General features: G+C 33.0%; 4 protein-coding genes across 4 annotated transcripts in view; 2 read left to right on the top strand and 2 right to left on the bottom strand.

Moving 5' to 3' along the window:
- LOC106106430 (prolyl 4-hydroxylase subunit alpha-2-like) overlaps positions 1-731 on the bottom strand; it is an 11,657-nt gene extending 10,926 nt beyond the window's left edge. Inside the window, exon 1 of the mRNA XM_013287009.1 lies at positions 528-731. The gene's annotated coding sequence lies outside the window, so the exon portion shown is untranslated. The remainder of the gene's footprint in view (positions 1-527) is intronic.
- Positions 732-2,943: 2,212 nt separating this feature from the next.
- On the top strand, positions 2,944-3,774 carry LOC106106618. The gene is made up of 2 exons (XM_013287223.1): positions 2,944-3,302; positions 3,392-3,774. Exons 1-2 carry the CDS (start codon positions 3,030-3,032, stop codon positions 3,557-3,559), a joined length of 441 nt encoding a protein of 146 aa, XP_013142677.1. The 5' UTR covers positions 2,944-3,029; the 3' UTR covers positions 3,560-3,774.
- A 101-nt stretch (positions 3,775-3,875) lies between these two features.
- LOC106106616 (DDB1- and CUL4-associated factor 13) lies at positions 3,876-7,053 on the top strand. Its single transcript, XM_013287221.1, has 5 exons — positions 3,876-4,122; positions 4,194-4,738; positions 5,005-5,171; positions 5,482-5,782; positions 6,082-7,053. The coding sequence occupies exons 1-5, from the start codon at positions 4,044-4,046 to the stop codon at positions 6,331-6,333; spliced, it is 1,344 nt and encodes a 447-aa protein (XP_013142675.1). The 5' UTR covers positions 3,876-4,043; the 3' UTR covers positions 6,334-7,053.
- Positions 6,860-9,848, bottom strand: LOC106106617 (kelch domain-containing protein 3). The gene is made up of 6 exons (XM_013287222.1): positions 9,664-9,848; positions 9,339-9,592; positions 8,767-9,232; positions 7,975-8,170; positions 7,481-7,660; positions 6,860-7,213 (listed from the first exon to the last, which is right to left on the bottom strand). The coding sequence occupies exons 2-6, from the start codon at positions 9,579-9,581 to the stop codon at positions 7,150-7,152; spliced, it is 1,149 nt and encodes a 382-aa protein (XP_013142676.1). The 5' UTR covers positions 9,582-9,592; positions 9,664-9,848; the 3' UTR covers positions 6,860-7,149.
- Positions 9,849-20,781: the final 10,933 nt, after the last annotated feature.

Raw genomic sequence — 20,781 nt, 5'->3', positions numbered from 1 at the left:
AAATATCGGATTTTGTTACCCTATCTCACAGTGACGTCATATTTAAGCTATCTAAGGCTATATCAGCCAGTGGTGGGACAGACCCTAAGTCTAAGCTTGAAATATGATGTTAAGTAATAAGCAAATGACTTAATTCGTTTCCTCGTAATCACGATTTGTTATAAAAGTTACAACCGCAGCCCGACCGCTGCGTTAATATATTTTATTACGTTAACATTTTAAGGTTACATTTTAAACTTCTACAAATAAATTTTATATTTTATTACTGTAGAAACTACCGGTTTACTTTTCGATTTCGGTACCAAAAAGTAACTGTGAATACATAATATTAAATTAAATAATACCAAGAAAAAGTTAATTTATAAAAATGCAAATAAAAAAGAACTAAAAAATGGGTCAAATCAGATCAACAATTATAACTGTTTATCACATCATAGACAAGAATGTAGAAACAATCAGACATGCTCATTACGAGTACATAGCTAAACTAGCAAATGATCTAATTTCAAAACATATCGTTCACTTACCGAGAATTCACGAGCTACTAGCGGTAATACAATATGGACACGGCAATAAATATATCGTGTATTTATTCTAACAGCATTAATACAACTTAATTCGCAATCTGCAAAAATAAACTTCCTTTCCCGCGAACGTGACGAGTGCGCCGGCGCACAGCTACACTCTGTCAGGTCAATGAACAAATAAAATCTGTCCGTTCAGAAGCTAGCGGCAAGTTAGTGACCTTATCTAACGCGCTGCTGACATGGCCCAATAACAAATGATGCGTACGTAACAATCAATTCATATTTAGTCAATTACTATTTGTGTCATATGTGTTTAAAGTACTCAAAACAAACTGTAAATGTTAAGGTTGTCGCTTACTGTAGACTTTCATACTGGCTCTCTTACATTCCCGCCAGTTATAACGCGCTTAATAATATGAAACAAACGAACACATAAATATATAGTACCAACTGGAACTTTAAAGATCTTTCTACGTTATCAGCCGGCTGCGCGACGTGACTACACCCAACGGAAGCTTATCTGCTATCTCATTCATACGCAACATTGAGACCTCACTGTTATTTAATTTATTTTTTAACATAATCGATCCTTAAAGGGATTTATAAGCATACACAGACTTTTTATTGTGTTCTTACGTAAATTAAAAGGATTTTATTTTATCTTGAATTATGTACGGAAGTATGTTATAAAAAAAAGTCCCTACATTATGTTGCCACATTGTTTTGTTCCGAACAGATATAGAACTATATCTAATCAAAACAATGCTAATTCTTGAAACTAACACGAAAAATGCGTTTAAATTCGCTGAAGTAGGTGATCCTTTTTTCATTTCACCGCGTAACTTTTGAATATTAAAACCGAATACGTCAAAATGCGGAACGATCGCAGTCTTGATCAGTTGCGGGAATTTCAGTAGACATGAAAAATCTTTGGACAAAGAATTCGTCTATATGTTTAAACTAGGTTTACGATAGCTCTGCTAGTTGGCGATTAGACAATAATTCTGCATTGTACTCTACAACAAACTGTACATCTCTCGAAATACGTCATAATTGACCGGATATATTGACGACGGCAATTTTGCGCGCCCCTAACCTCTACAACTAGTGAAGATTAAAATTGTTTGGTTCGTATGACACCTATAGTTTAGATAAAATGAAAGCATAGGGAATAGAAATTCTACCAACGATCTTTTGGTGAAATATGGACTGGATTATATGAATTGTAAATTTTTAACATTTGAGAGCATATAAATTTGATAAATTCATTTCTAATTGGACTAGGAAGGTTTTTATAATTACCATTTTTAAAAGGAGATAACCAAAAATAATTGTTTGATTGACCTTTGTTGATAATTTTTATATCCAACTTTACATTTATAACTTGTTAGGTTACAAACATAGGTAAGTAACAATAAAACAGTTAGAATATAAATGAAAATAATAAGGAAATAATCCAGCCATATGCAAATGACTTGCTTGTGTTGATTTGTTTAGTTTCCCATATATGGAAGATAGTCATAATTATTTTCTTATGATGTTGAACAATCAAAAATTGAAACATTTTAAAAGATAATTAACATTAAAAACAAAAAACTTTACAAAATACTATTTATTCATAATTCAAGATGAAAATAAATTTCATAAAATCACATTAACATATACAGGACCATTCTGTATCCCCTATGTTGTCTATTGTGATTTTTAATTTACAGGATTAGGAAAATTTTATTCCTCCATTATAGATAGTATTTTTGTTAAGTTCTAGCCTACTGCTTAATATCGGCTTCATTTTCATATGCCCTTCATTTTGTAGTGTAATGGTATAAATACAAAAAAAATAAACTTCAATAATGAATTAAAACATAATTCAATCCTTTAGTGAAGTAAAAGGTCGAAATCGCGGGAAATATTTTTTTGGCTACGTTGAGAGCGCCAAGTATTCTAAATAAATTAATGAACTTATTTATGAATATGGTTACAATATTTTTTGACAGCATTTAAACTAGAGGTACATCTACAGATATATAATAATATATAACGTATAACTTATATGTATAAATATACAATAATATAATCGAAAAAACACTTGTTTACATGATTATTTTGGTTAATTTTAACCGTCAAAAGTAACTAGATGTTATACTTACTTGACTTAAAGACTTATATGTGCTTAAATTAATTCTACCGACGTTCTAATTCGATATTAATAAATGTTATTCGCATATTACATTTAAAAAGGGTGCAATAACATAATACAAATATTTTATCATACGAAATTACACATTATTGATACTGACAATGACATTTGTCATTGTCGCTATTTTTTTAATTTTCTCAAAGAGTACCTTAGCTACGTCAAATTGTAATGTTTTAAAACATTTTCATGAATATTTAAATATCGAAATATAATCTTGACATATTAAGACATCTCACCGTCAGATTTTACATGATATTGTGAAAATTTCAATAATTGGAACATTTAACTAAACAAAGAAAACAATGCCGAAGCAAAAGTTTCCACATAGAGATGTATCGACAGTGTTACAAAGAATAAGGGAGCTTTTACTTGGTAGAAAGCATACTTTACATCTTCGTTTCCCTAAAGCGATTACTCCTCGTACTATTCCTCCTGTGGATCTTTCTCGCAACCTCGACTCTAAGTATTCAGAGCAATATTACTATACTAGAAATGCAATGGATTCCGTAAAGCCACCTGTTGTAGCACCAATAGCTCTTGGCAGCAAAGTACGCAGTTGCTCGAGCAAACCAAGTGTACGTTAGGATATTGTTAATTATAAAAACAGTAAGTTTCATTACTTATAATTGATTGTTAATATTTAACTAACGTAACTACTTTTCAGATTTCCTTTGATTCTGCACCAACTCCAGGACCTACTTGGTGGTGGGATGGTCGTTGTTATTATGAATGTACTCCAGATGTTCCTAAACCTAAAACAACACCAACTACCCCATGTACTATCGAACCTCATTGTGCCCAAAAACCAAAAGTAGAAGATCCTTGCAAGTAGTTTAATAATAATAAAATACCATGTTCCCACTTTACTTTTTACAATGGGAAAAAATAACTAATACAAAACTTACCATTGCTTAAGTAATGCTCTATTTAGAAGATTACAATTAACAAGATCGTTAACTTGTTGGATCTTTTGAATGTGTATACCTACATGATATGATTATGATTCTATTGGAAAAAGAACATTCGAAAATAAAATGTTTTTGAGGACTGTGCTTTTTATTTTCTTTCTAAATGAATTCCATTACTACCAAACCCAAACGAACCAGGCTTTTGCCAATACGATTACAGCTGTCAACTGTCAGATTTAGTTCGCACGTGTGTTGTCTTTATATGTCAACGTCAACGTGTTTTCAATTTTGTGTTTACGACTTGAGTTCAAATATTTTTAAATTAACATTTTCCACTGTAACCTCTACGACTAACATTTCTTAAAAATACTGTAATAGTCGTTTTATATTGTTTTCTAAGATTATACGATGTCGAATATAAAAATAAAGGTTATAAGTAGAAACCCTGAAGATTATTTACGGTCTACCAAGAGGGATATACACAAACGTAAGTTTCAGTTCCATTGTTTTCTTTTTTAATGATAAATGAATATATACAGATGTAGTATGGTTTTTCAGTACCCAGAAATTATGATCCGAGTCTACATCCTTTGGAAGCACCACGCGAATATGTGAGAGCAATGAATGCTGTTAAGCTTGAAAGAGTATTTGCCAAACCTTTTATTGGTAGTCTTGATGGACATAGAGATGGAGTTTCAAGTATGGCAAAACATCCTGATAAACTTGCAGTACTAGCTAGTGGTGCTTTTGATGGCGAAATAAGACTTTGGGATTTAGCTCAAAGAAAATGTTCAAGAAATTTCGTGGCCCATGAAGGATGGGTTCGTGCTATTTGCTTTACACCAAGCGGAGAAACATTTACAAGTGTTGGTGATGACAAAACAATAAAAACATGGAAATCTCAAACCCAGACGCCCGAGGATGAGGAACCAGTGAATACTTTACTCAGCATGTCTGTGGTATCAGGCATTACACACCACAGGAATAAACCAATTTTTGCTACATGTGGTGAACATTGCCAGTTATGGGAAAATACAAGAAATGAACCTATAAAAGTATTTAAATGGGGAGTAGACAGCCTTCACCATGTTGCATTTAATCAGGTATTTTATTTAAAGTTTAACTTTTGAAAAAAAAACTCAATTTGATATCTGAGATAGGAATCTGGGTACATTTTAAAAGTTGCTTACATCCTTTTTGTCTTTTAAGGTTCAATAGTGTTACAGTATAGAATATAGTATTACCTATTCAATCACTTTGCAACTTTTCTTAACTTCAACATGATTTGTAATTTTAATAGTGAAATAGATCAAATGAACCCCTAAAATAAATCCCTAAAATGTTAAAGATGTCATTTTATAAATTCCAGGTTGAATACAACTTGCTAGCGTCGTGCGCAAGTGACAGGAGTATTATACTTTATGACTGCAGAGAATCAGGTCCTTTGAGAAAAGTTGTAATGGAACTTAGGTCAAATGCTCTATCATGGAATCCAATGGAGGCATTTATATTCACTGTAGCTAATGAAGATTATAAGTAAGTAATTCTAAAGATTTTCCCAACTATTATTAAGCACTAGCAGTTGCTTGTTATTCTGTCCATGCAGAATTACAAGCAACTACAAGGAAGCAAGGTTGCCGTGGGTGTCATTTGTGTGTCATGTGGGTGTCAATTTTGACATTTGTAATTAAAAATTTCACAAATGTAAAAAGTCAAAGCCTTTGTAATTTCATGCAGATGCCACACGGGAACAGCTAGTTATTAACATGAATTAACATGTGTGCTTCAACAAGAAGTTGTTCATTTTGTTATTCTTATTCTCATTTTTTAATGTGTTATTTTCTAGCTTATACACATTTGATGTAAGGAAACTTAACCAACCTATTAACATCCATATGGATCATACATCAGCTGTGATAGATGTAGACTACTCACCTACTGGACGAGAGTTTGTAGCTGGCAGTTACGATAAGACTGTTAGGATATTTGAAAGTCTAAAGGGACATTCAAGAGATGTCTATCATACGAAGAGAATGCAGCGGCTCACATGTGTCAAATGGTCTTTGGACAATAAATACATATTAACAGGGTCTGATGAGATGAACATCAGAATGTGGAAAGCAAGAGCATCTGAGAAACTTGGTGTTGTAAGTAAATATTTGTTTTTTAAAGCTTGGCACTTTCTATTTATAAAGTACAGAGATTGACTATTAAGAACATTATGTTTTAGCAACTTTTTGACTTTCACTATCTCTTTGCTGCTATGTGGTAAAGTTTTATGAAGTTATAGTGGTCTTTTTTCACTTATTTAATTAAATTTACATTAAGAGTCAGAAAATAAGTATATGTGATATCTGGTTTTAATAAAAGGGGGGCTCTTGATGTTTTTCTCTTATTTTTCTTACATAAATGTGCAATCACTTAAATTGTGTATCAATTATTTCAGCTCAAACCTCGTGAACGAACAGCACTCAATTATGCTGATGCATTAAAAGAGAAGTTCGCGAATCATCCACAAATCAAGAGGATAGCTCGTCACAGGCATGTACCGAAGCATATCATGAATGCACAGAAGGAACTGAGAACGATTCGGGAGAAGTCAAAGAAGAAAGAAGCAAACCGTCGCGCGCACAGCAAACCTGGCGCCGTGCCATATGTGCCCGAGAGGAAGAAACATATTGTCAAAGAAGATCAGTAAATTTTATTTTTTATAAAAGAAGAAAGAGAAAAGGCAGAGACTGTTTTAACATTTTTCATTACAGTTTGGACATAGTCCTCTTTGTTTTATTAATATTCTTAAGAACTACATCGTTTTGTTGTATTTGTGATTAAAATCAAATGCATATACATCCTAACCTAAAAAAACCTTAGAACACCAGTACATATTTTGATGTTCAAACAAATTGTGTTTAAATGTTTATCACAAATGATTGCGTAATGCCAAAATAAGTGATAGTCTATCTCTGTGATAACTTTATTATCTTTATGAAAAAATTGCACTCGACAGCGAACGGTAATCGCAATTTATCGGACAGATTAGATCTGAAAATGGGCGATGGTACTGTCTTTATTATCCTTATCATAAAACGAGCGCCAGGACAGACAAGATAACATATGCCAAATTCGTACGATAAAATAAAGTACTACATCAATTTTTGTTTAACTGTAGTTCCTTTGCGAATAAAGTGATTTATGAATAACATTTACCTAGATACAAAAAATCATCACGACACAAATTCTTTTATTAGAGTAAAAGTTTGTTACATGTTAGAGTATACTGTATTGCACTACGAGATATTAAATACTTTCTTATTCATACAACGGGACCATTCTCACTGAACAAAACATTTTCATTACTCTTCAATTCAAAAACGAGGTAAGGAGGCACATGAAGAGATTAAAATGTTTAAAAAAAAAACTGAATACGCAATTTTAACCGTAATCGCTAAACAGCAGATAATTGCATTTAAATTTCATTGGTATTACATAAAAAGAAGTATATAAAGCGGAAGTTTCAACCAGCTTGATTGACAGGCCTGCTGATGCGGTTCGGAACGGTCATCGTCCAGATATCTATCCTGGAAATAAAATTACAAATTAAAGAAAGAAAAAACACTCAAGAAGAAATAGAAATTAACTGAATTAAATTTCATTCACATTAACCTTTGGAAAATTTCATCTTACTTTTTAACTTACAAACATCGTAAATGCTAAAGTTTATAGATGGAAGGATGGATGTTTGTTAGATGGTATCTCCTAAATTGGAAGAACACATTATTTATTTTTTAATTTCGCACATGGAGTCAAAAGTGCTACAGCTAGTTAGATATAAAATAAACACTAACATTATATCACGTGGTAAATATGTTTGGTCTAGATTGTGCTCAAGAACTTTGAGTATGCACAGTGTTTTGAGCGTAGGTGAATAGTCCAAGATGTGCAAGTCACTGTTGTCTATCAGCCTCTCCGGATCCTCTACTGCTTCAGCATTGTCCAGGGAACGGCTGCTTACATGGGGACATGGACTGAAAGCAATTTATAAATCAATTGGTTTCATGCAAATCTTAATCACTTCAAAAAGAAATCCATATAATAAAGTATTTGTCATATCTTTGCAACCTGTTTCGCACTATGCAAAAGTCATGAATAAGCTATTTGGAAGATTCATCAAATAATCAAATAAAATTAGTTGTTTTAAAATCTACCAATAAGCTGTGATACACAAACTAATTCAGTTTATTTGTTTTCCAGCATTTTACTTGGAAATTATTAACCCACATAAAAAATTTAATTATCAAATATTTAATAAGTTATATTATAAAAAAATGTTTATTCCCACCTTGTTCCCCCGAAAAGGTAAAGTTTATTATTATACAGCAAGCAAGCTTGGCGCCTTCTCTGGCAAGGCTTTGTTCCACAAACATTTATATATTGCCAGTAATTTCCATTTAATGAGTATCTGTATAAATCATTAAAGTGGGTTTTTGTATTTCCATTAAACCCACCAAAGATGTACATATAGCCACCATGATACCCTGCAAACATTAATTATTTTTAACTACAACATGACATTTTATTAAAGTATATTTTTATAACATGTGTAAGTAGCCATTTTTTAAGATACAAGGGTTATGATCCAATTTGTCCCTACTTTAAAACATTTTTAACACTACATATGAATGAGGCCTAAACCACTCAAGAATGTTTCACAATGGCCACAATGATTTAAAATTAATGAAATACATAATTCTTGAGAATTTACATACTATTTGCATATGTTAATTATATGTGTTAATGTTGATTTTATACATACAAAGTATTCATTTTTGAGACTCACTTATATTTGCAACTAACATTAAATCTGTCTTCTAAACAAGCTATTGATAGCACAGAAACAATGAATGTCTGTTATACCATATGAATACTCTTTGCTATTTGAATCGAGTCATTACTTGGTAAAATATTAGATTACTTTACTTGGGAACTACTTATATTATTGGTTTTGGAGCAGATAAAAAGGTAATTAGCAATACTTTACCCCAAACATGATAATAGAATGAAGAATTTCACATAAATATAAAGATGTTAGGAATTAAACATTGTGTATTTTTAGTAAAGTAAAATATCTTACATGCTGAATGGCTGCGTCTGCCCTCTGGCCAAGTCCCTTGTGGGTTGGCAACAACCCACTCATCCTTCACTGTATCCAAATAAAATACTTGTGGGCAATATACTTCTTCCTGAGAATTATATGGGCTATTCAAATCTCCTCTGCCACCAAATATATACATTCTATCTCCAATTGGCACAGCCGTGTGGAAGTCTCTCTGAGAAGGTGGAGCTCCATGTACATCAACAAAAGTCCATTGTAAACTGTCCAAGTCTAAACAATGCACCTCCTGTGAATACTGGTCGGTTAAGTATTCAAAACCTCCAAATATATACATTTTGTTTCTTATAACACATGCAGAATGACCATCTTTGGCGTAGGGCACAATGCCAGTAACAGGTGGCATGCTCCATTCTAGTTTTTTTGTATCAAAACAAAATAATGTGTCACAGGCAACAGCATTATTTCTTCCTCCCCACATATATACCTGAAAAATAACATTGTAATATCAAAGAAGGAAGTCGTTTACATTTTGCGCACAATATTGAAAACAATTGAATATTCATTTTAAATTATTTCTTCAAGTGTCTAACCTTGTCACCATAAGCGACCGTTGTGTGTCCATATCTCTGAAACGGCATTACATGAGTCTTTTTGTAATATACCGGGGACCATCTTAGTGTGCTTGTGTCCAAAACATGGATGGGAATTGGTTCCCAATCCTTGTATTCTTCTGTTGAACAATAACCACCGAATGAAAATATTTTGTCGTCAATGCACACAGCTGCGTGATTGACCCTCCGTGGGCCTCCTTCGATATTCACCGTCCATCTCATACTAACGATTTCTACAAAAGAAAAGATAGATCAATACCGAGTACAACATTTTCAAACAGTCGATGATTTGTTGTATTACTACCTTATACTGAACACTGGAAACAATAATTGCGGCAAATCAAATGGAAACGTTATTTTTTTTTATTTCATATGGTACTTTTTCACAACAATCCTAGTTTATTTGCATGTGTATATTTTATTTTCACTTTTATAGCGTAATTTGAGCCGATGACCAACTGATGACAGAACCGATACTGACAGTAATGTTTTTTTAAAAAAACATTAAGACAAATAGTACAGCCACTCACAAAAATATACTAACTGTTGCCATTAAAAGAAATTAGCTCAAAAAGTTCTTGCAATATTGCGATGTTTTGATTGTATCTCTCATAAGACCATGGTAATAAAATGTTTGGCATCATTTTAAATTGTGTACTTTTCGAAATGTCCGTTTACTTTTATTAATTTCATATCTTTAATACAGATAATATAAGCCTCTCGTTACTTATAAAATATCCAAGTTACCTTTATATCATTATCCAGTCAACCAAAGCTTTTTGGTTCTCAGAACTAGGTCAACTCCATGCCAGAACTATAATAAATCGCGACTTTTAATGTTTTTACTCTTATCAGAGTTACATCTATGGGACAGGATATACAATGACGCTAAACATCTATATGACCAAGCTTAAAAGCTTAGATCTTAGTTTAAGGTACTTGTTAATGTATTCATAACATTTTTTTTATAATTCTGTATATTTTGAATTGTATATTTAATTGTAAGTAACAGATTTTGTAATAGACGACGATCGCAATGGTTAATGATATATGTTGTGTAATTCAATCTTAGAAAAATTATATTTCTGCTTGCGCAACTTTCTCATTTTACTGGAAGTTGGAATCAAATTATTAAGCCCTATCTTGTGCAATAATGTTGTTCTTTTTTCATCAGCCGGAGAGCAATAGGCGTGATCTTTCAACGCCAGGCGGTGTTAGGGCGCGAATCATTTGTTATTATTTCTCTCACGCGTCGACTTCCAAACAAATTGTATTGTATCTGACAATATGAGCGATTATTGTTCGATTTGATGTAACAAATGTTGTCTTATGCCAAACAATTTTTTTATCAGACGGACACTTTCTAAGTAAACTGGAACAAAGTTTACATGAACGAACATTACTGAGTAACATTTTTCGCAGCGTCGTACAAAATGTGTTACAAATATTACATGTTCGATTATTTCATGTGTAATAGAAATGTTAACTTTTTAATGTAACAGCGATTTAGATTCGAGTTTAGATATCTTATATGATGTTATGTTCGTATGTTTATTGCAAGATTCAGCCTGCTTAGCGAAAGCCTGTTCCTGTTCGTACCATGTCTTAAATACATTTTGCAAAGAAAGTAGTGCTTTATATACTTTTTTAAGCACTGATGACATGTGTCGTACAAGTTAAGTACCTCTACGTTTATGCGCGGGAGGTCGCACGCATCGGTTAGCGAATCTACAACAAAACGTATTTTTCTTCGTCCCCACGCGGGGTGGTGACATGTCCCGTGACGTATAGAAAGCGCATTGCTGTTGACGTTCGATCTATAAATCATATTCGGGGCTTCGGGGAGAAGCGACCGGCGATCCTCCCTGGCGACCCGTCTGCGCTTTCCTCGTTTTTTGTCTGTCTCCTGAGCCCTGGTGATATGTTTATCATATCTCGGAAGCACTAACAAGATGTATAGATTATAGTTTAAACAATCATCAACATTTATTTTGATATTACTAATTGTTTCGTCTGGTTTTTCATTATCGAGAGGTTCTCTAGCGTGATTGTAAGTATATTTTTGTATTAAAGTATATATTTAACTGGTACAAACCATTACAAAAAGTAAAAAAATCTTAATAATGCTAATTGTAATCTTACTAATATTATAAATGCGAAAGTTTAGATGGATGGATATTTGTTAGAGTTTGTAGCCTAAAAAGCTATAAGGATATGGATAAAATTTTGTATAGATGTAGAGTATAGTCTGGAAAAACACATAGGCTACTTAGTTTTTTTTATAATTCCAAACGAACGAAGTTGCGGGCGAAAGCTAGTTTAAGAATACTTGAATATCCAGTCGAGTATGTAAATCGTAAGCAATGCAAACGGTGCATCATGCTAATATCTTTTGAAAAACTTATTTGGATACATTACACGCGCCACCCGTTACCATATCCAACTAACATTTATCATCGGAATCCTATAAAAAGTAAACCGGAACTAATCCTGTACCGCGCCAGAGCCCTCCCCTAATCTGCATACGCGAAGGAAAATAATTTCACGCCCTCTCAACATCGGGAAGATGCTCTTTTGTCGCCACTCTCAACGAGTAAACATTTTAAATGCAATTTTAGAAACACGTAAAGACGGTAATTTTTGTCGTTACCTTATTTAACTACACGTGACTATTATCATTTTTGGTTTTATTTAGTTATGATTATTTGAGTGAATATTTCTTAATAATAATCATAATAGTAACTGAACTAAAAGTAATTTCTTAAAGTAACTCCGGCTATTGTACATGTACCTCACTAGAAAATTTATAGTGTTTATGTCTCGCATGATAATAATAATCAAGTATAAAGTAGCAGTGCTGTCACCGGGTTGCCTGCCTTTATTGATACACGGAAAAGATTTCTGTTTGATAGTTGTGGTTCGTGAGCTTTGACGCCTTGCTTACTTTAAGTGATGTTTTTAATTTATCGATATCTTACCTCGGACATTACTTTGAAAAATTCCTGCAAATTACAAAAGATGTAATTTATCTTAAAATTAAATAAGTATATTTGACAATTTACAATTGATTTTAAGTCATAGTTTTTTTAAATAATATCATATCAAAAAAAATAAAAACGTGTAGTACAAATATGTATTGTATTGTAGTTTTATAATTTTTATTAAACTAACTAGTTACTTAAGTTAATGAAAGTAAAGAACCCAAACGGTTCTTTGTATTCGAAGTTGGTTTTTGACAGACTTCCCAAAAGAAGGAGGTACTCAATTCGTCTGTTTGTTTTTATCGTCAAAACTAGTTGTCGATATTTGGAGTTAGCGATGGCCCAACACTATTCGCATAAAGACTTGGTAAATCTCCCCATACCGTGGCGTTTATTGATGGACTTTGGAAGTTTTCAGCGTTATGACCGCCTACTTTACATGTGATGTGTTAGTTTTATTACGATTTCGCATTTGCCGCCCGATGTGCCGCTGTGAATTTCTTTTTAGGCTTTCATATTGTTGCCATGCCGTCGAAGTGTTTTTCATAAAAGATAAAAATCTTATTTATTATTATCGACGTCTTGAATAGAAAATGGAAATCAAATCGTAATAATAAAAAATACTTAGAATACGGTTGAGAACTTTAGCATAAAATGATTCGGTTATTATCTGTTTTGTATTTAATTTTAAAAGTTTTTAAATAAGGTTTATATATGTAAGTAGTAATCTAAATAAGACGATGACATTCTTGTAAATTGCTTTTAATGAAACCTAAAAATTTTCGTGGGTTATTTCAATTCGGACTACCTATAAGTCATTTTTATGCGGCCACTTTTAGGCAATATATTCCCTTCCATTGTGGCTAAGGTGCTCGAAGGGATAAAGGCTTTAATCTACGATTATAGGCGACACTCACTATTGTGCTTGACCTATTCGTTGAGTTATTGCCCTTATCAGCGATGATGGTACACTTTGATAGTAACTTTGATGACATCCATTGAAAAGTATACTGTTAAAAATGTATTAAAGGTTGTTAAATGTTGTTTTGTTAGTGTATTATTAAAAATATCGGTTTCACTGCAAAACTAGCATTATTTTATTGGAAATATCTAACAAAGCTTTTATTGCTTGTAACAACTTGTATTATATTGTATTTTAAAAATTACATTTTTTCGAAGTATATGCATTATTACTTAATAAAGAATTTATAGTGACACTTTTTCTCATTGTAACCTATGTAAAGTGTACTATACATATGTGCAGTTTAATCGGTTATATCTCATAGTCGTTAAGTACCTAATGTATTTATACAAGTGGACAAAAACGTGGCCATTACGCACAAGCTGCAAGTCGCAACTTGTAAAAAATATCTTATCCAAAGAACACATAAAAAGCAGACATCGTTTTTCTTTTAAAAAACTCTCTCATTTGCCTATCAATAGTGGTTGGAGCAGATCTGACCGTAATAAATGTCATATTTTATGGCACTTAGGGAAATATGCAAGGGAACCGTTTTTACATTTTAGCCGGTGACCGGGGGCCGCTCCTCTACACCGAATAACACATTTCACAACGCTCCATTCCTCAAAGCTTTTTAAATTCATCTTCAATTTTATTCCTCTTCCCGCTTATTGCGATATGTTCCGTATGCACTTTCCCACAAACAGGTGCCTACAGATCTTGGTATCAGAATAAATGAAAGTCTTGTTCTATAAGTTTCAATCATTTAATTTAGAAATTAAACAAACGTGTCTGTATCTATTTCGTTACTAAGATTTTATATCGCCATTCGTCACCCTCAGTATCTCGTTGCGAATAAAAGTTGTCGGCAACATGGATGTGATCCATCAAAGATTTGCGTCAAAATGAAAACAAATCTGTGCTAAGCTGTAGCCGAAATTCAAATACGATCGGATAATCGACACGGAACGTGCTGGTCGCGAAATCGTTTGCATTAAAAATATTAAAATAAACAAATAATTCGGCAACGGTATCGATTTTTTTTTGACAAAAACACATCAAAACTCTAATTTCTATTAAATAATTTACAGGATGAATACCGCAAATAACGAAAACTGCAGCACAGTTTTATTTACAGTAGACTATATTTAAAACGCTGCGTAATGGTCATAATGTCTAAGTCTAATGTGACGTGTTTGCAATAGTTTTGACTTTTCTAGCATTTCTGCCAAGGATTCAATAAAAAGGGTGAAACCGCATAGCCATAAAGGCGTCGATCATTGACTTACAGCGGGCACCCAAGGCACCAGGATGTCTCGCGACAAAAGGCGCGGAGTCAGATTACGCGCGGCACAATATTTGCGCGGGCGAGTGTGGGTTGCCCGATAAAAGTATTCTATTTATTACCAACGCGGTACATTCAGAGCGCGTCATGCGTTGACATCCGACTTCGCCGCGCTAACATACAAAAATGATCGACCTTGTAGGGTTGGCAATTTATTTTATTTAACAATATACTACTTTGTTTTGGAGCTTTGGAGAAGATCTTCGCTATTTTAAAAGATGTATAAATAATAAGTAAGGAGTACTTACGTGATAAATAAAAAGCAGTAAAAATTTAAATTATCGTCTTGTATTTGTGAGGCCGATATACCTGCAACGTCAAATCTCGATGAGACTTACTGTCTGTTCATATTTTTAGATTACAGTGATTTGTACAGCAGATTTATTTGTTTCACGTTGTAATTATATTTTTTGAGTAATAAATGTGGAGGCAACCCTAGTGGTATTTCGCGAGATCACGCACCACCCCTGTCAATATGTATAAAGTCAATACTTGTGAGTGTGAATAATTTTTCATCTATTCCTTATGCCCATTATGTGTCGTCTCGCTATCGGCTCCCTGACAGACTATTACCAATTTTAGTCCTCATATTTTTTATGTAAATAAAAGCAACCAAAATGTACAACACAGTAGTGTGAATTTAGACATTTACAATTATTTTGTGCGTCGTTTGGACTAATTAAACAAACCCCATACATTCATACTTGAAATATACATCTCAAGTCGTTTACAATACACCTTATCTGAACTTCTAATAATCAGGACGATTGTTTGTTCATATAAATATAAGGCCATCCACATTATTCTGTCCGTTGTAGTATTACCTACAGTAGAAGGGGGGAAACATTGTGCCTGGCGAGTGTGAAGCCTTCATAAGTTCGCAAGCAGCATGGAAGATAAAGTGGGATTTGTAAGTCTCACCGCGTTCTTTGCGCACGTTTGAATTATGGCATCTTAGTTATGCTGAAGAGAATTATCACTGTGACGTCACTAATATATTTATTGTATTACAAACGACTGCGTCGTGCCTGGCCTCCTGTATACTCATGCTTCTTGTGTTAATACTATAATGCTGTATGATTCTTTAAGGTCAATCGTTTTATGTTATGTTTAATTAGATAAGAAGGAACATTTTTCTGTTGGTTTTTTTTGCATTTTAAGTGACAAAATTTTCAATTTCGTACCCCTACCTAGTTTCGCATTCAATATGAAACGTAGTACTGAATGGTGCTGAACATCCAAAGGACTAAGTAATTCAAAATACACAAGCGAGTCAGTCGCACAAGTATCATTGAGCCACGCGGTCAGTGCAAACGGTGCCGCGGCCGTAAAGAGTTTCGCTTTAACTTCAAAGCGCTTGCGGAATTAATGCCACCACTGAGAGAATACAAAATAAACTGGCAACACCTAGGGAAGAGTGCAAAATAAATGCGCCAACAGCACATTACACAGCCACTGAATCAAAAGGCAGGCTGAGCGTGAAGTGATGAAAACTGGAAAAAATAACAAAGGTGCCGACGTCTACTAGGGCGGCCCTATTCTGGGATCTTGAGCTGCAGGGCTCACGTGCCAACGCCTCGGCTGACCCGTTGCGTTGCGACCTCCCATCCCCTTCCCCACGACCCACAGGCTGGGTGCGAGCCAATCTCTTAAGAATTTTACACGTATTTGTCGCCTATGCTCATCTTATTACACTATGTCCTTATTAACACAATGTTCTTTGTGCAAAAATCTGCATTATTAAAAGAATACAATGAAGTGTTTAAAACGTCAATAATTCGGTATGATTTCATTTTAATTGTTTCATTAAATTTGTAAGAAAACAGAAGTAGAGTTTTATTTTTTCCACCTTGCTCAACCTTATTGCGGATTATTTGGTAGCTTCTGATAAATAATAAGAAGAAATCCTAATAAAAAAAAGTGCAAGTTATACTAAAAATAATATTAGTTATACACAGTCTTTGATAGCTGACACGTGAATGTCAATATGGTAGGACACGTTTGTAGGGCCGGATGATTTTTAAATCAAAAGCAACTGCCGACTTGAATCGCACCGCGTAAACACAACTTAAATAGACGAGGAGCCGCGCGTGAGGTTTGAGAGCTAACACCACACATGTCACGGAACTGTTTACTCTATGAAAAAGGAACTGGTTTTTTGTTTCTCCTTAAAATCGTTTAGGAAAAATCAGTGCAACCATTAAAATGACGGCACTAGATTTGCGCAAAACAATTGACTACTAATAATAAGGTTTTATTCGAAGTATTTTTTAATCCTGGTGATCTACATCTACAGATTAAATCAATCAGCTCATGTTAATCATATTTTGTGCTTAACTATTACACATAATACACAATTAATTACATGTATAGAAATATTATATAACTGAAAAGCAAATTAATTAGAAAATTATTAAACAGCACACGTGTTGTGCCCAAATTTAATTTCAAAGCTTGCATGGAGTAAATGCATGAAATGCGGACAGGATTCGGTAGTGCGGGCTAGGTGGGGTGCGGGCGGGCAGCCGTGCGGTGTCCCGGTTACATTATTTACTGCACTTTAGGAGCTAAAGCGAAAAGCAATAATTCGTTTATTGGACACGGTTACCTAGCAAGTGTACTTCGACGCTCGTTATAACGGCAGAAGCGCTAGTAACTACAACACTATGTTTTGCCAATGTTTTAAATAAAAATATAAAAATTCTGGCGAATAAGTTATAAATGTCATAGGGAAAACAGAACGATGTGATCATTGAGCCCATTGTTTTTTGCATTTTAAACAGGTGTCCATGTAAAATTTCATGACGGGGATTACAGTTGGTAGCTGTCGCGCCCTAAAGTTACGGCTTTAATACAAAAATAAAGTTTAACGAGGACACGCAGCCTGCTGCAGCTTCCCAATGCTGAGCTCGATTTATTGCTCGGTAAACATCATTTATTTACAATACTTTTTTCGAATAATGAAACACCTTTTATTTTCAACAACTATTTTTTTGAAGCGCCTAGATGATTCAAATAGCAATTTTTATTATAAGATTTTATTGCTAGTAAGATTGAATGAAATTTTAATTTATGGATGTTTTATCACGCAGTTGAATATTAAAAATACAAAACCGACTTCCAAACAAAATACACTAAAAACAACATATTCTCGAAAAAAAAAAACAGTACACTAAAAAGTAACGAAATAATTCATTGAAAATAGTAAACCTATTGTAGCTGTTATGTCTATATTGTACAATTATTATTACTTCGATGTCGGTGTCAGCCGAGGTATGCAGTGATATTTATAAGTAAGGCTTTCTACATTTTTACCATAACAATTGACAATTAAAAGTATAGTAACGTTTAAGTAATGAATCTACATTGACTGACACCGACTTCACAGCCTCCTCCTTTTTTTGGGAAGTTGGTCAACAAAAAATATGTAGTTACCTACTTGTTTTCAACTTAACTTGTAAATTAATATAAAATAGCATATGAAGTGACATCTTCGTACCTTAATTTTGTGAAACGGTGATAAGAATATAATCTGTTAATTTGTTTGAATGTTGGTAACAAGAGCGAGTAAAGGAGATTAAAAGGTGAGTGAAATTTGGCTTGATATTTGATTAAGATCAAACATAATTCCTAGAATACAAGATTATGATGTTTTATTATTTCTGAAAGATTGCGACATATTATTTAACCTTATTTGTGTAGACGAATATTGCATACACACACTACGTATTATTCCATATGGCTTTGATGTACATGGCGCATTGTGTCGATTGGTCTTTAGATCTCCATGTACTCTCATTTTTTAGAGATAAAATAATTACAATGGTAACTTATGTTAAACCTCATTAATCGTTGAGATACAGACTCATTTAAAGGACATTATGAGTCAAGTTTTAGTAAATATAGATAAAAAAATCATTATTTTTGGCTCCTGGTATTATAAATGAATATGTCATTATGATTTATTAATATAACTAATTAAAAATATACAATTTGCTTGTTTAAATTGGTTACTTCAAATGCGAACAGATAAGATTTGATCTGGAAAATTTTAGACAAAAGTAGATGAGAAAATAATATGATATATATTGAAGAAGTTAGATTTTTTGAAATCAGACGACGTTAAAAATTCAAATTAATAATATCGAAGTGTCTAATACTAAAGGATTTTTTTATGATTTCGCAATTTTGTTTTGTTTTAATAAAAGCTATCTGCTCTTTAAACTAAAACATCTTAAGCGGTCATACGAGTTTTGTTTACGATTGTTAAAAATCCACGACATCTTAAAAACAATAAGAAAACAGAATACAGTTTTGGAGTGTATTGAAAACATTGTCGCTGTTTTCAATACGACATATTTTAAGTAATAATTTCACAATATCAAATATAAAACTCTTTATGTTTCAGGAGTTAAGGATTATTTTTCTTTGTTGTTTCGCGAATAGTAGTCGAGTGGCTTTCATGGTTTTTGTAAAGTTATTGGTTAGGGCGATATTGTTTTCAACACTTATGACCCCTTTTAGTCTTAAAGCGCTATTGTGGACTATTTGTTACAAAATACATTATTTAAACATTTCGTTATTGATATTATAATCTTAAAACTAAATTCTATTACTCTTAATGAGAAAATGTCAAATTTTAGCATATTTTTTAATAGTTAGGTATCTATGAAAATGTTCACAGATAGTAAAAACGAATATTTATCGACATCAAATAATCTTTTCTTTTACCACATTACCGTTTATGAATTTGGTAGTCATAGCAAAAATTACTATGCTTCGTTCAGATTGAATAAGAAGATTTTATATAACGGCGCGAAATAATTATTAATTTTTGAACGATCAACATTAGACGTTCGAGCGTTGGGCTTCGGTTGTGTGCACGTATGAAATCAATTGGTGAATCTCTGTAAATCTTTGCAATCCGGTTCGATAGTGTTGTGCAGTGTTCACTAAAGATTGAAGGACTGTGTTTCTGATATTAGGCGATTGTTATTTCATTATCTCCGACATACGGACGCCCATAATGGAGAATTTACCGTGTCTGTCTACCTTCGGAATTTTGCAAGCCGCTCATCACTGCGACATATATTATTATTAGTACGTATTATAAATACTTACTGGCATAAAATGAAATATAATTCCAGGCAGGTAATTACTGGTGATCAAACAAGATCTGTGCACTTCTAGGACTTGCAGATTGCGTTCGAGTTTGCCTCTACAAATATTTCTGATGCCATATCATAATGTATTTATATCTCTTTCTATACTAATATTATAAAGAGGACGGATTTGTATTTTCGGATTTATGTATGTATTAAAAAAAAACTCAAAAACTATTAGGACAATTTAAAAAATCTATTACCGTTATAATTTATCTGTGAGTAGCATAGGCTACATTTTCATTATTTTTAAATTTCATGCGAACGAAGTCGCGAGTAACAACTTAGACAAGCTTACTAAAAAAAGTTATACGTACATAATTACATGAACATTTATATTTCATTGATGTTTGTTAATTTAAAAAGTTTTTATTGAACTAATTGTGACTAATTGCCTACACTTCTTAAAACATTTTTCAACTCAAATGTTTAAGTTTGTTTTTGTACTATTAATGCAATGGTGTTTTGTGCTCATGGATAACGTATTATACTTGTATATAAAGTTCGACTGTAACTTAATGTTATAAAACTGAATTTTGGTTAATTTTTCTTTTCAAACACAATATATTGTTTTAAGGTATGTGATGTCCAGCACCTTAAATTACAAGAATACACAAACAAATGCATTTCATCTTATTCATAAAACCACATTTTATGACCACATTAAAAGATTACAATGCGAATCTTTAAAAAAAGCTTTCGGCCAAGCGACGCGACTCAACGTCTTGCATCTGTGTAGCGAGAGCGAGTTGGCTAGATATCGCTACACAAACGACACTGCTCGCAGTTTCATTACCATCAAAAAGTTTAAAGATTTATTCATAATTTTTATAGGTATTAGTATAAGGGTACACCCCATACTAATACAACTTACTCTTAATATAACAAAGTTCCTACTTATGAAAAAGCTCTCTATATGTAACTTTTGATCAATTCACAATAAGTTTCATCGTTTAATGTTGCCATATTAAAG

This window comes from Papilio polytes, unplaced genomic scaffold (assembly GCF_000836215.1).
Source record: "Papilio polytes unplaced genomic scaffold, Ppol_1.0 DF822178.1, whole genome shotgun sequence".
Lineage (NCBI taxonomy): Eukaryota > Metazoa > Arthropoda > Insecta > Lepidoptera > Papilionidae > Papilio > Papilio polytes.
The sequence above is the reverse complement of the archived record's forward strand: the minus strand, read 5'-3'. Positions and strand labels throughout refer to the sequence as shown.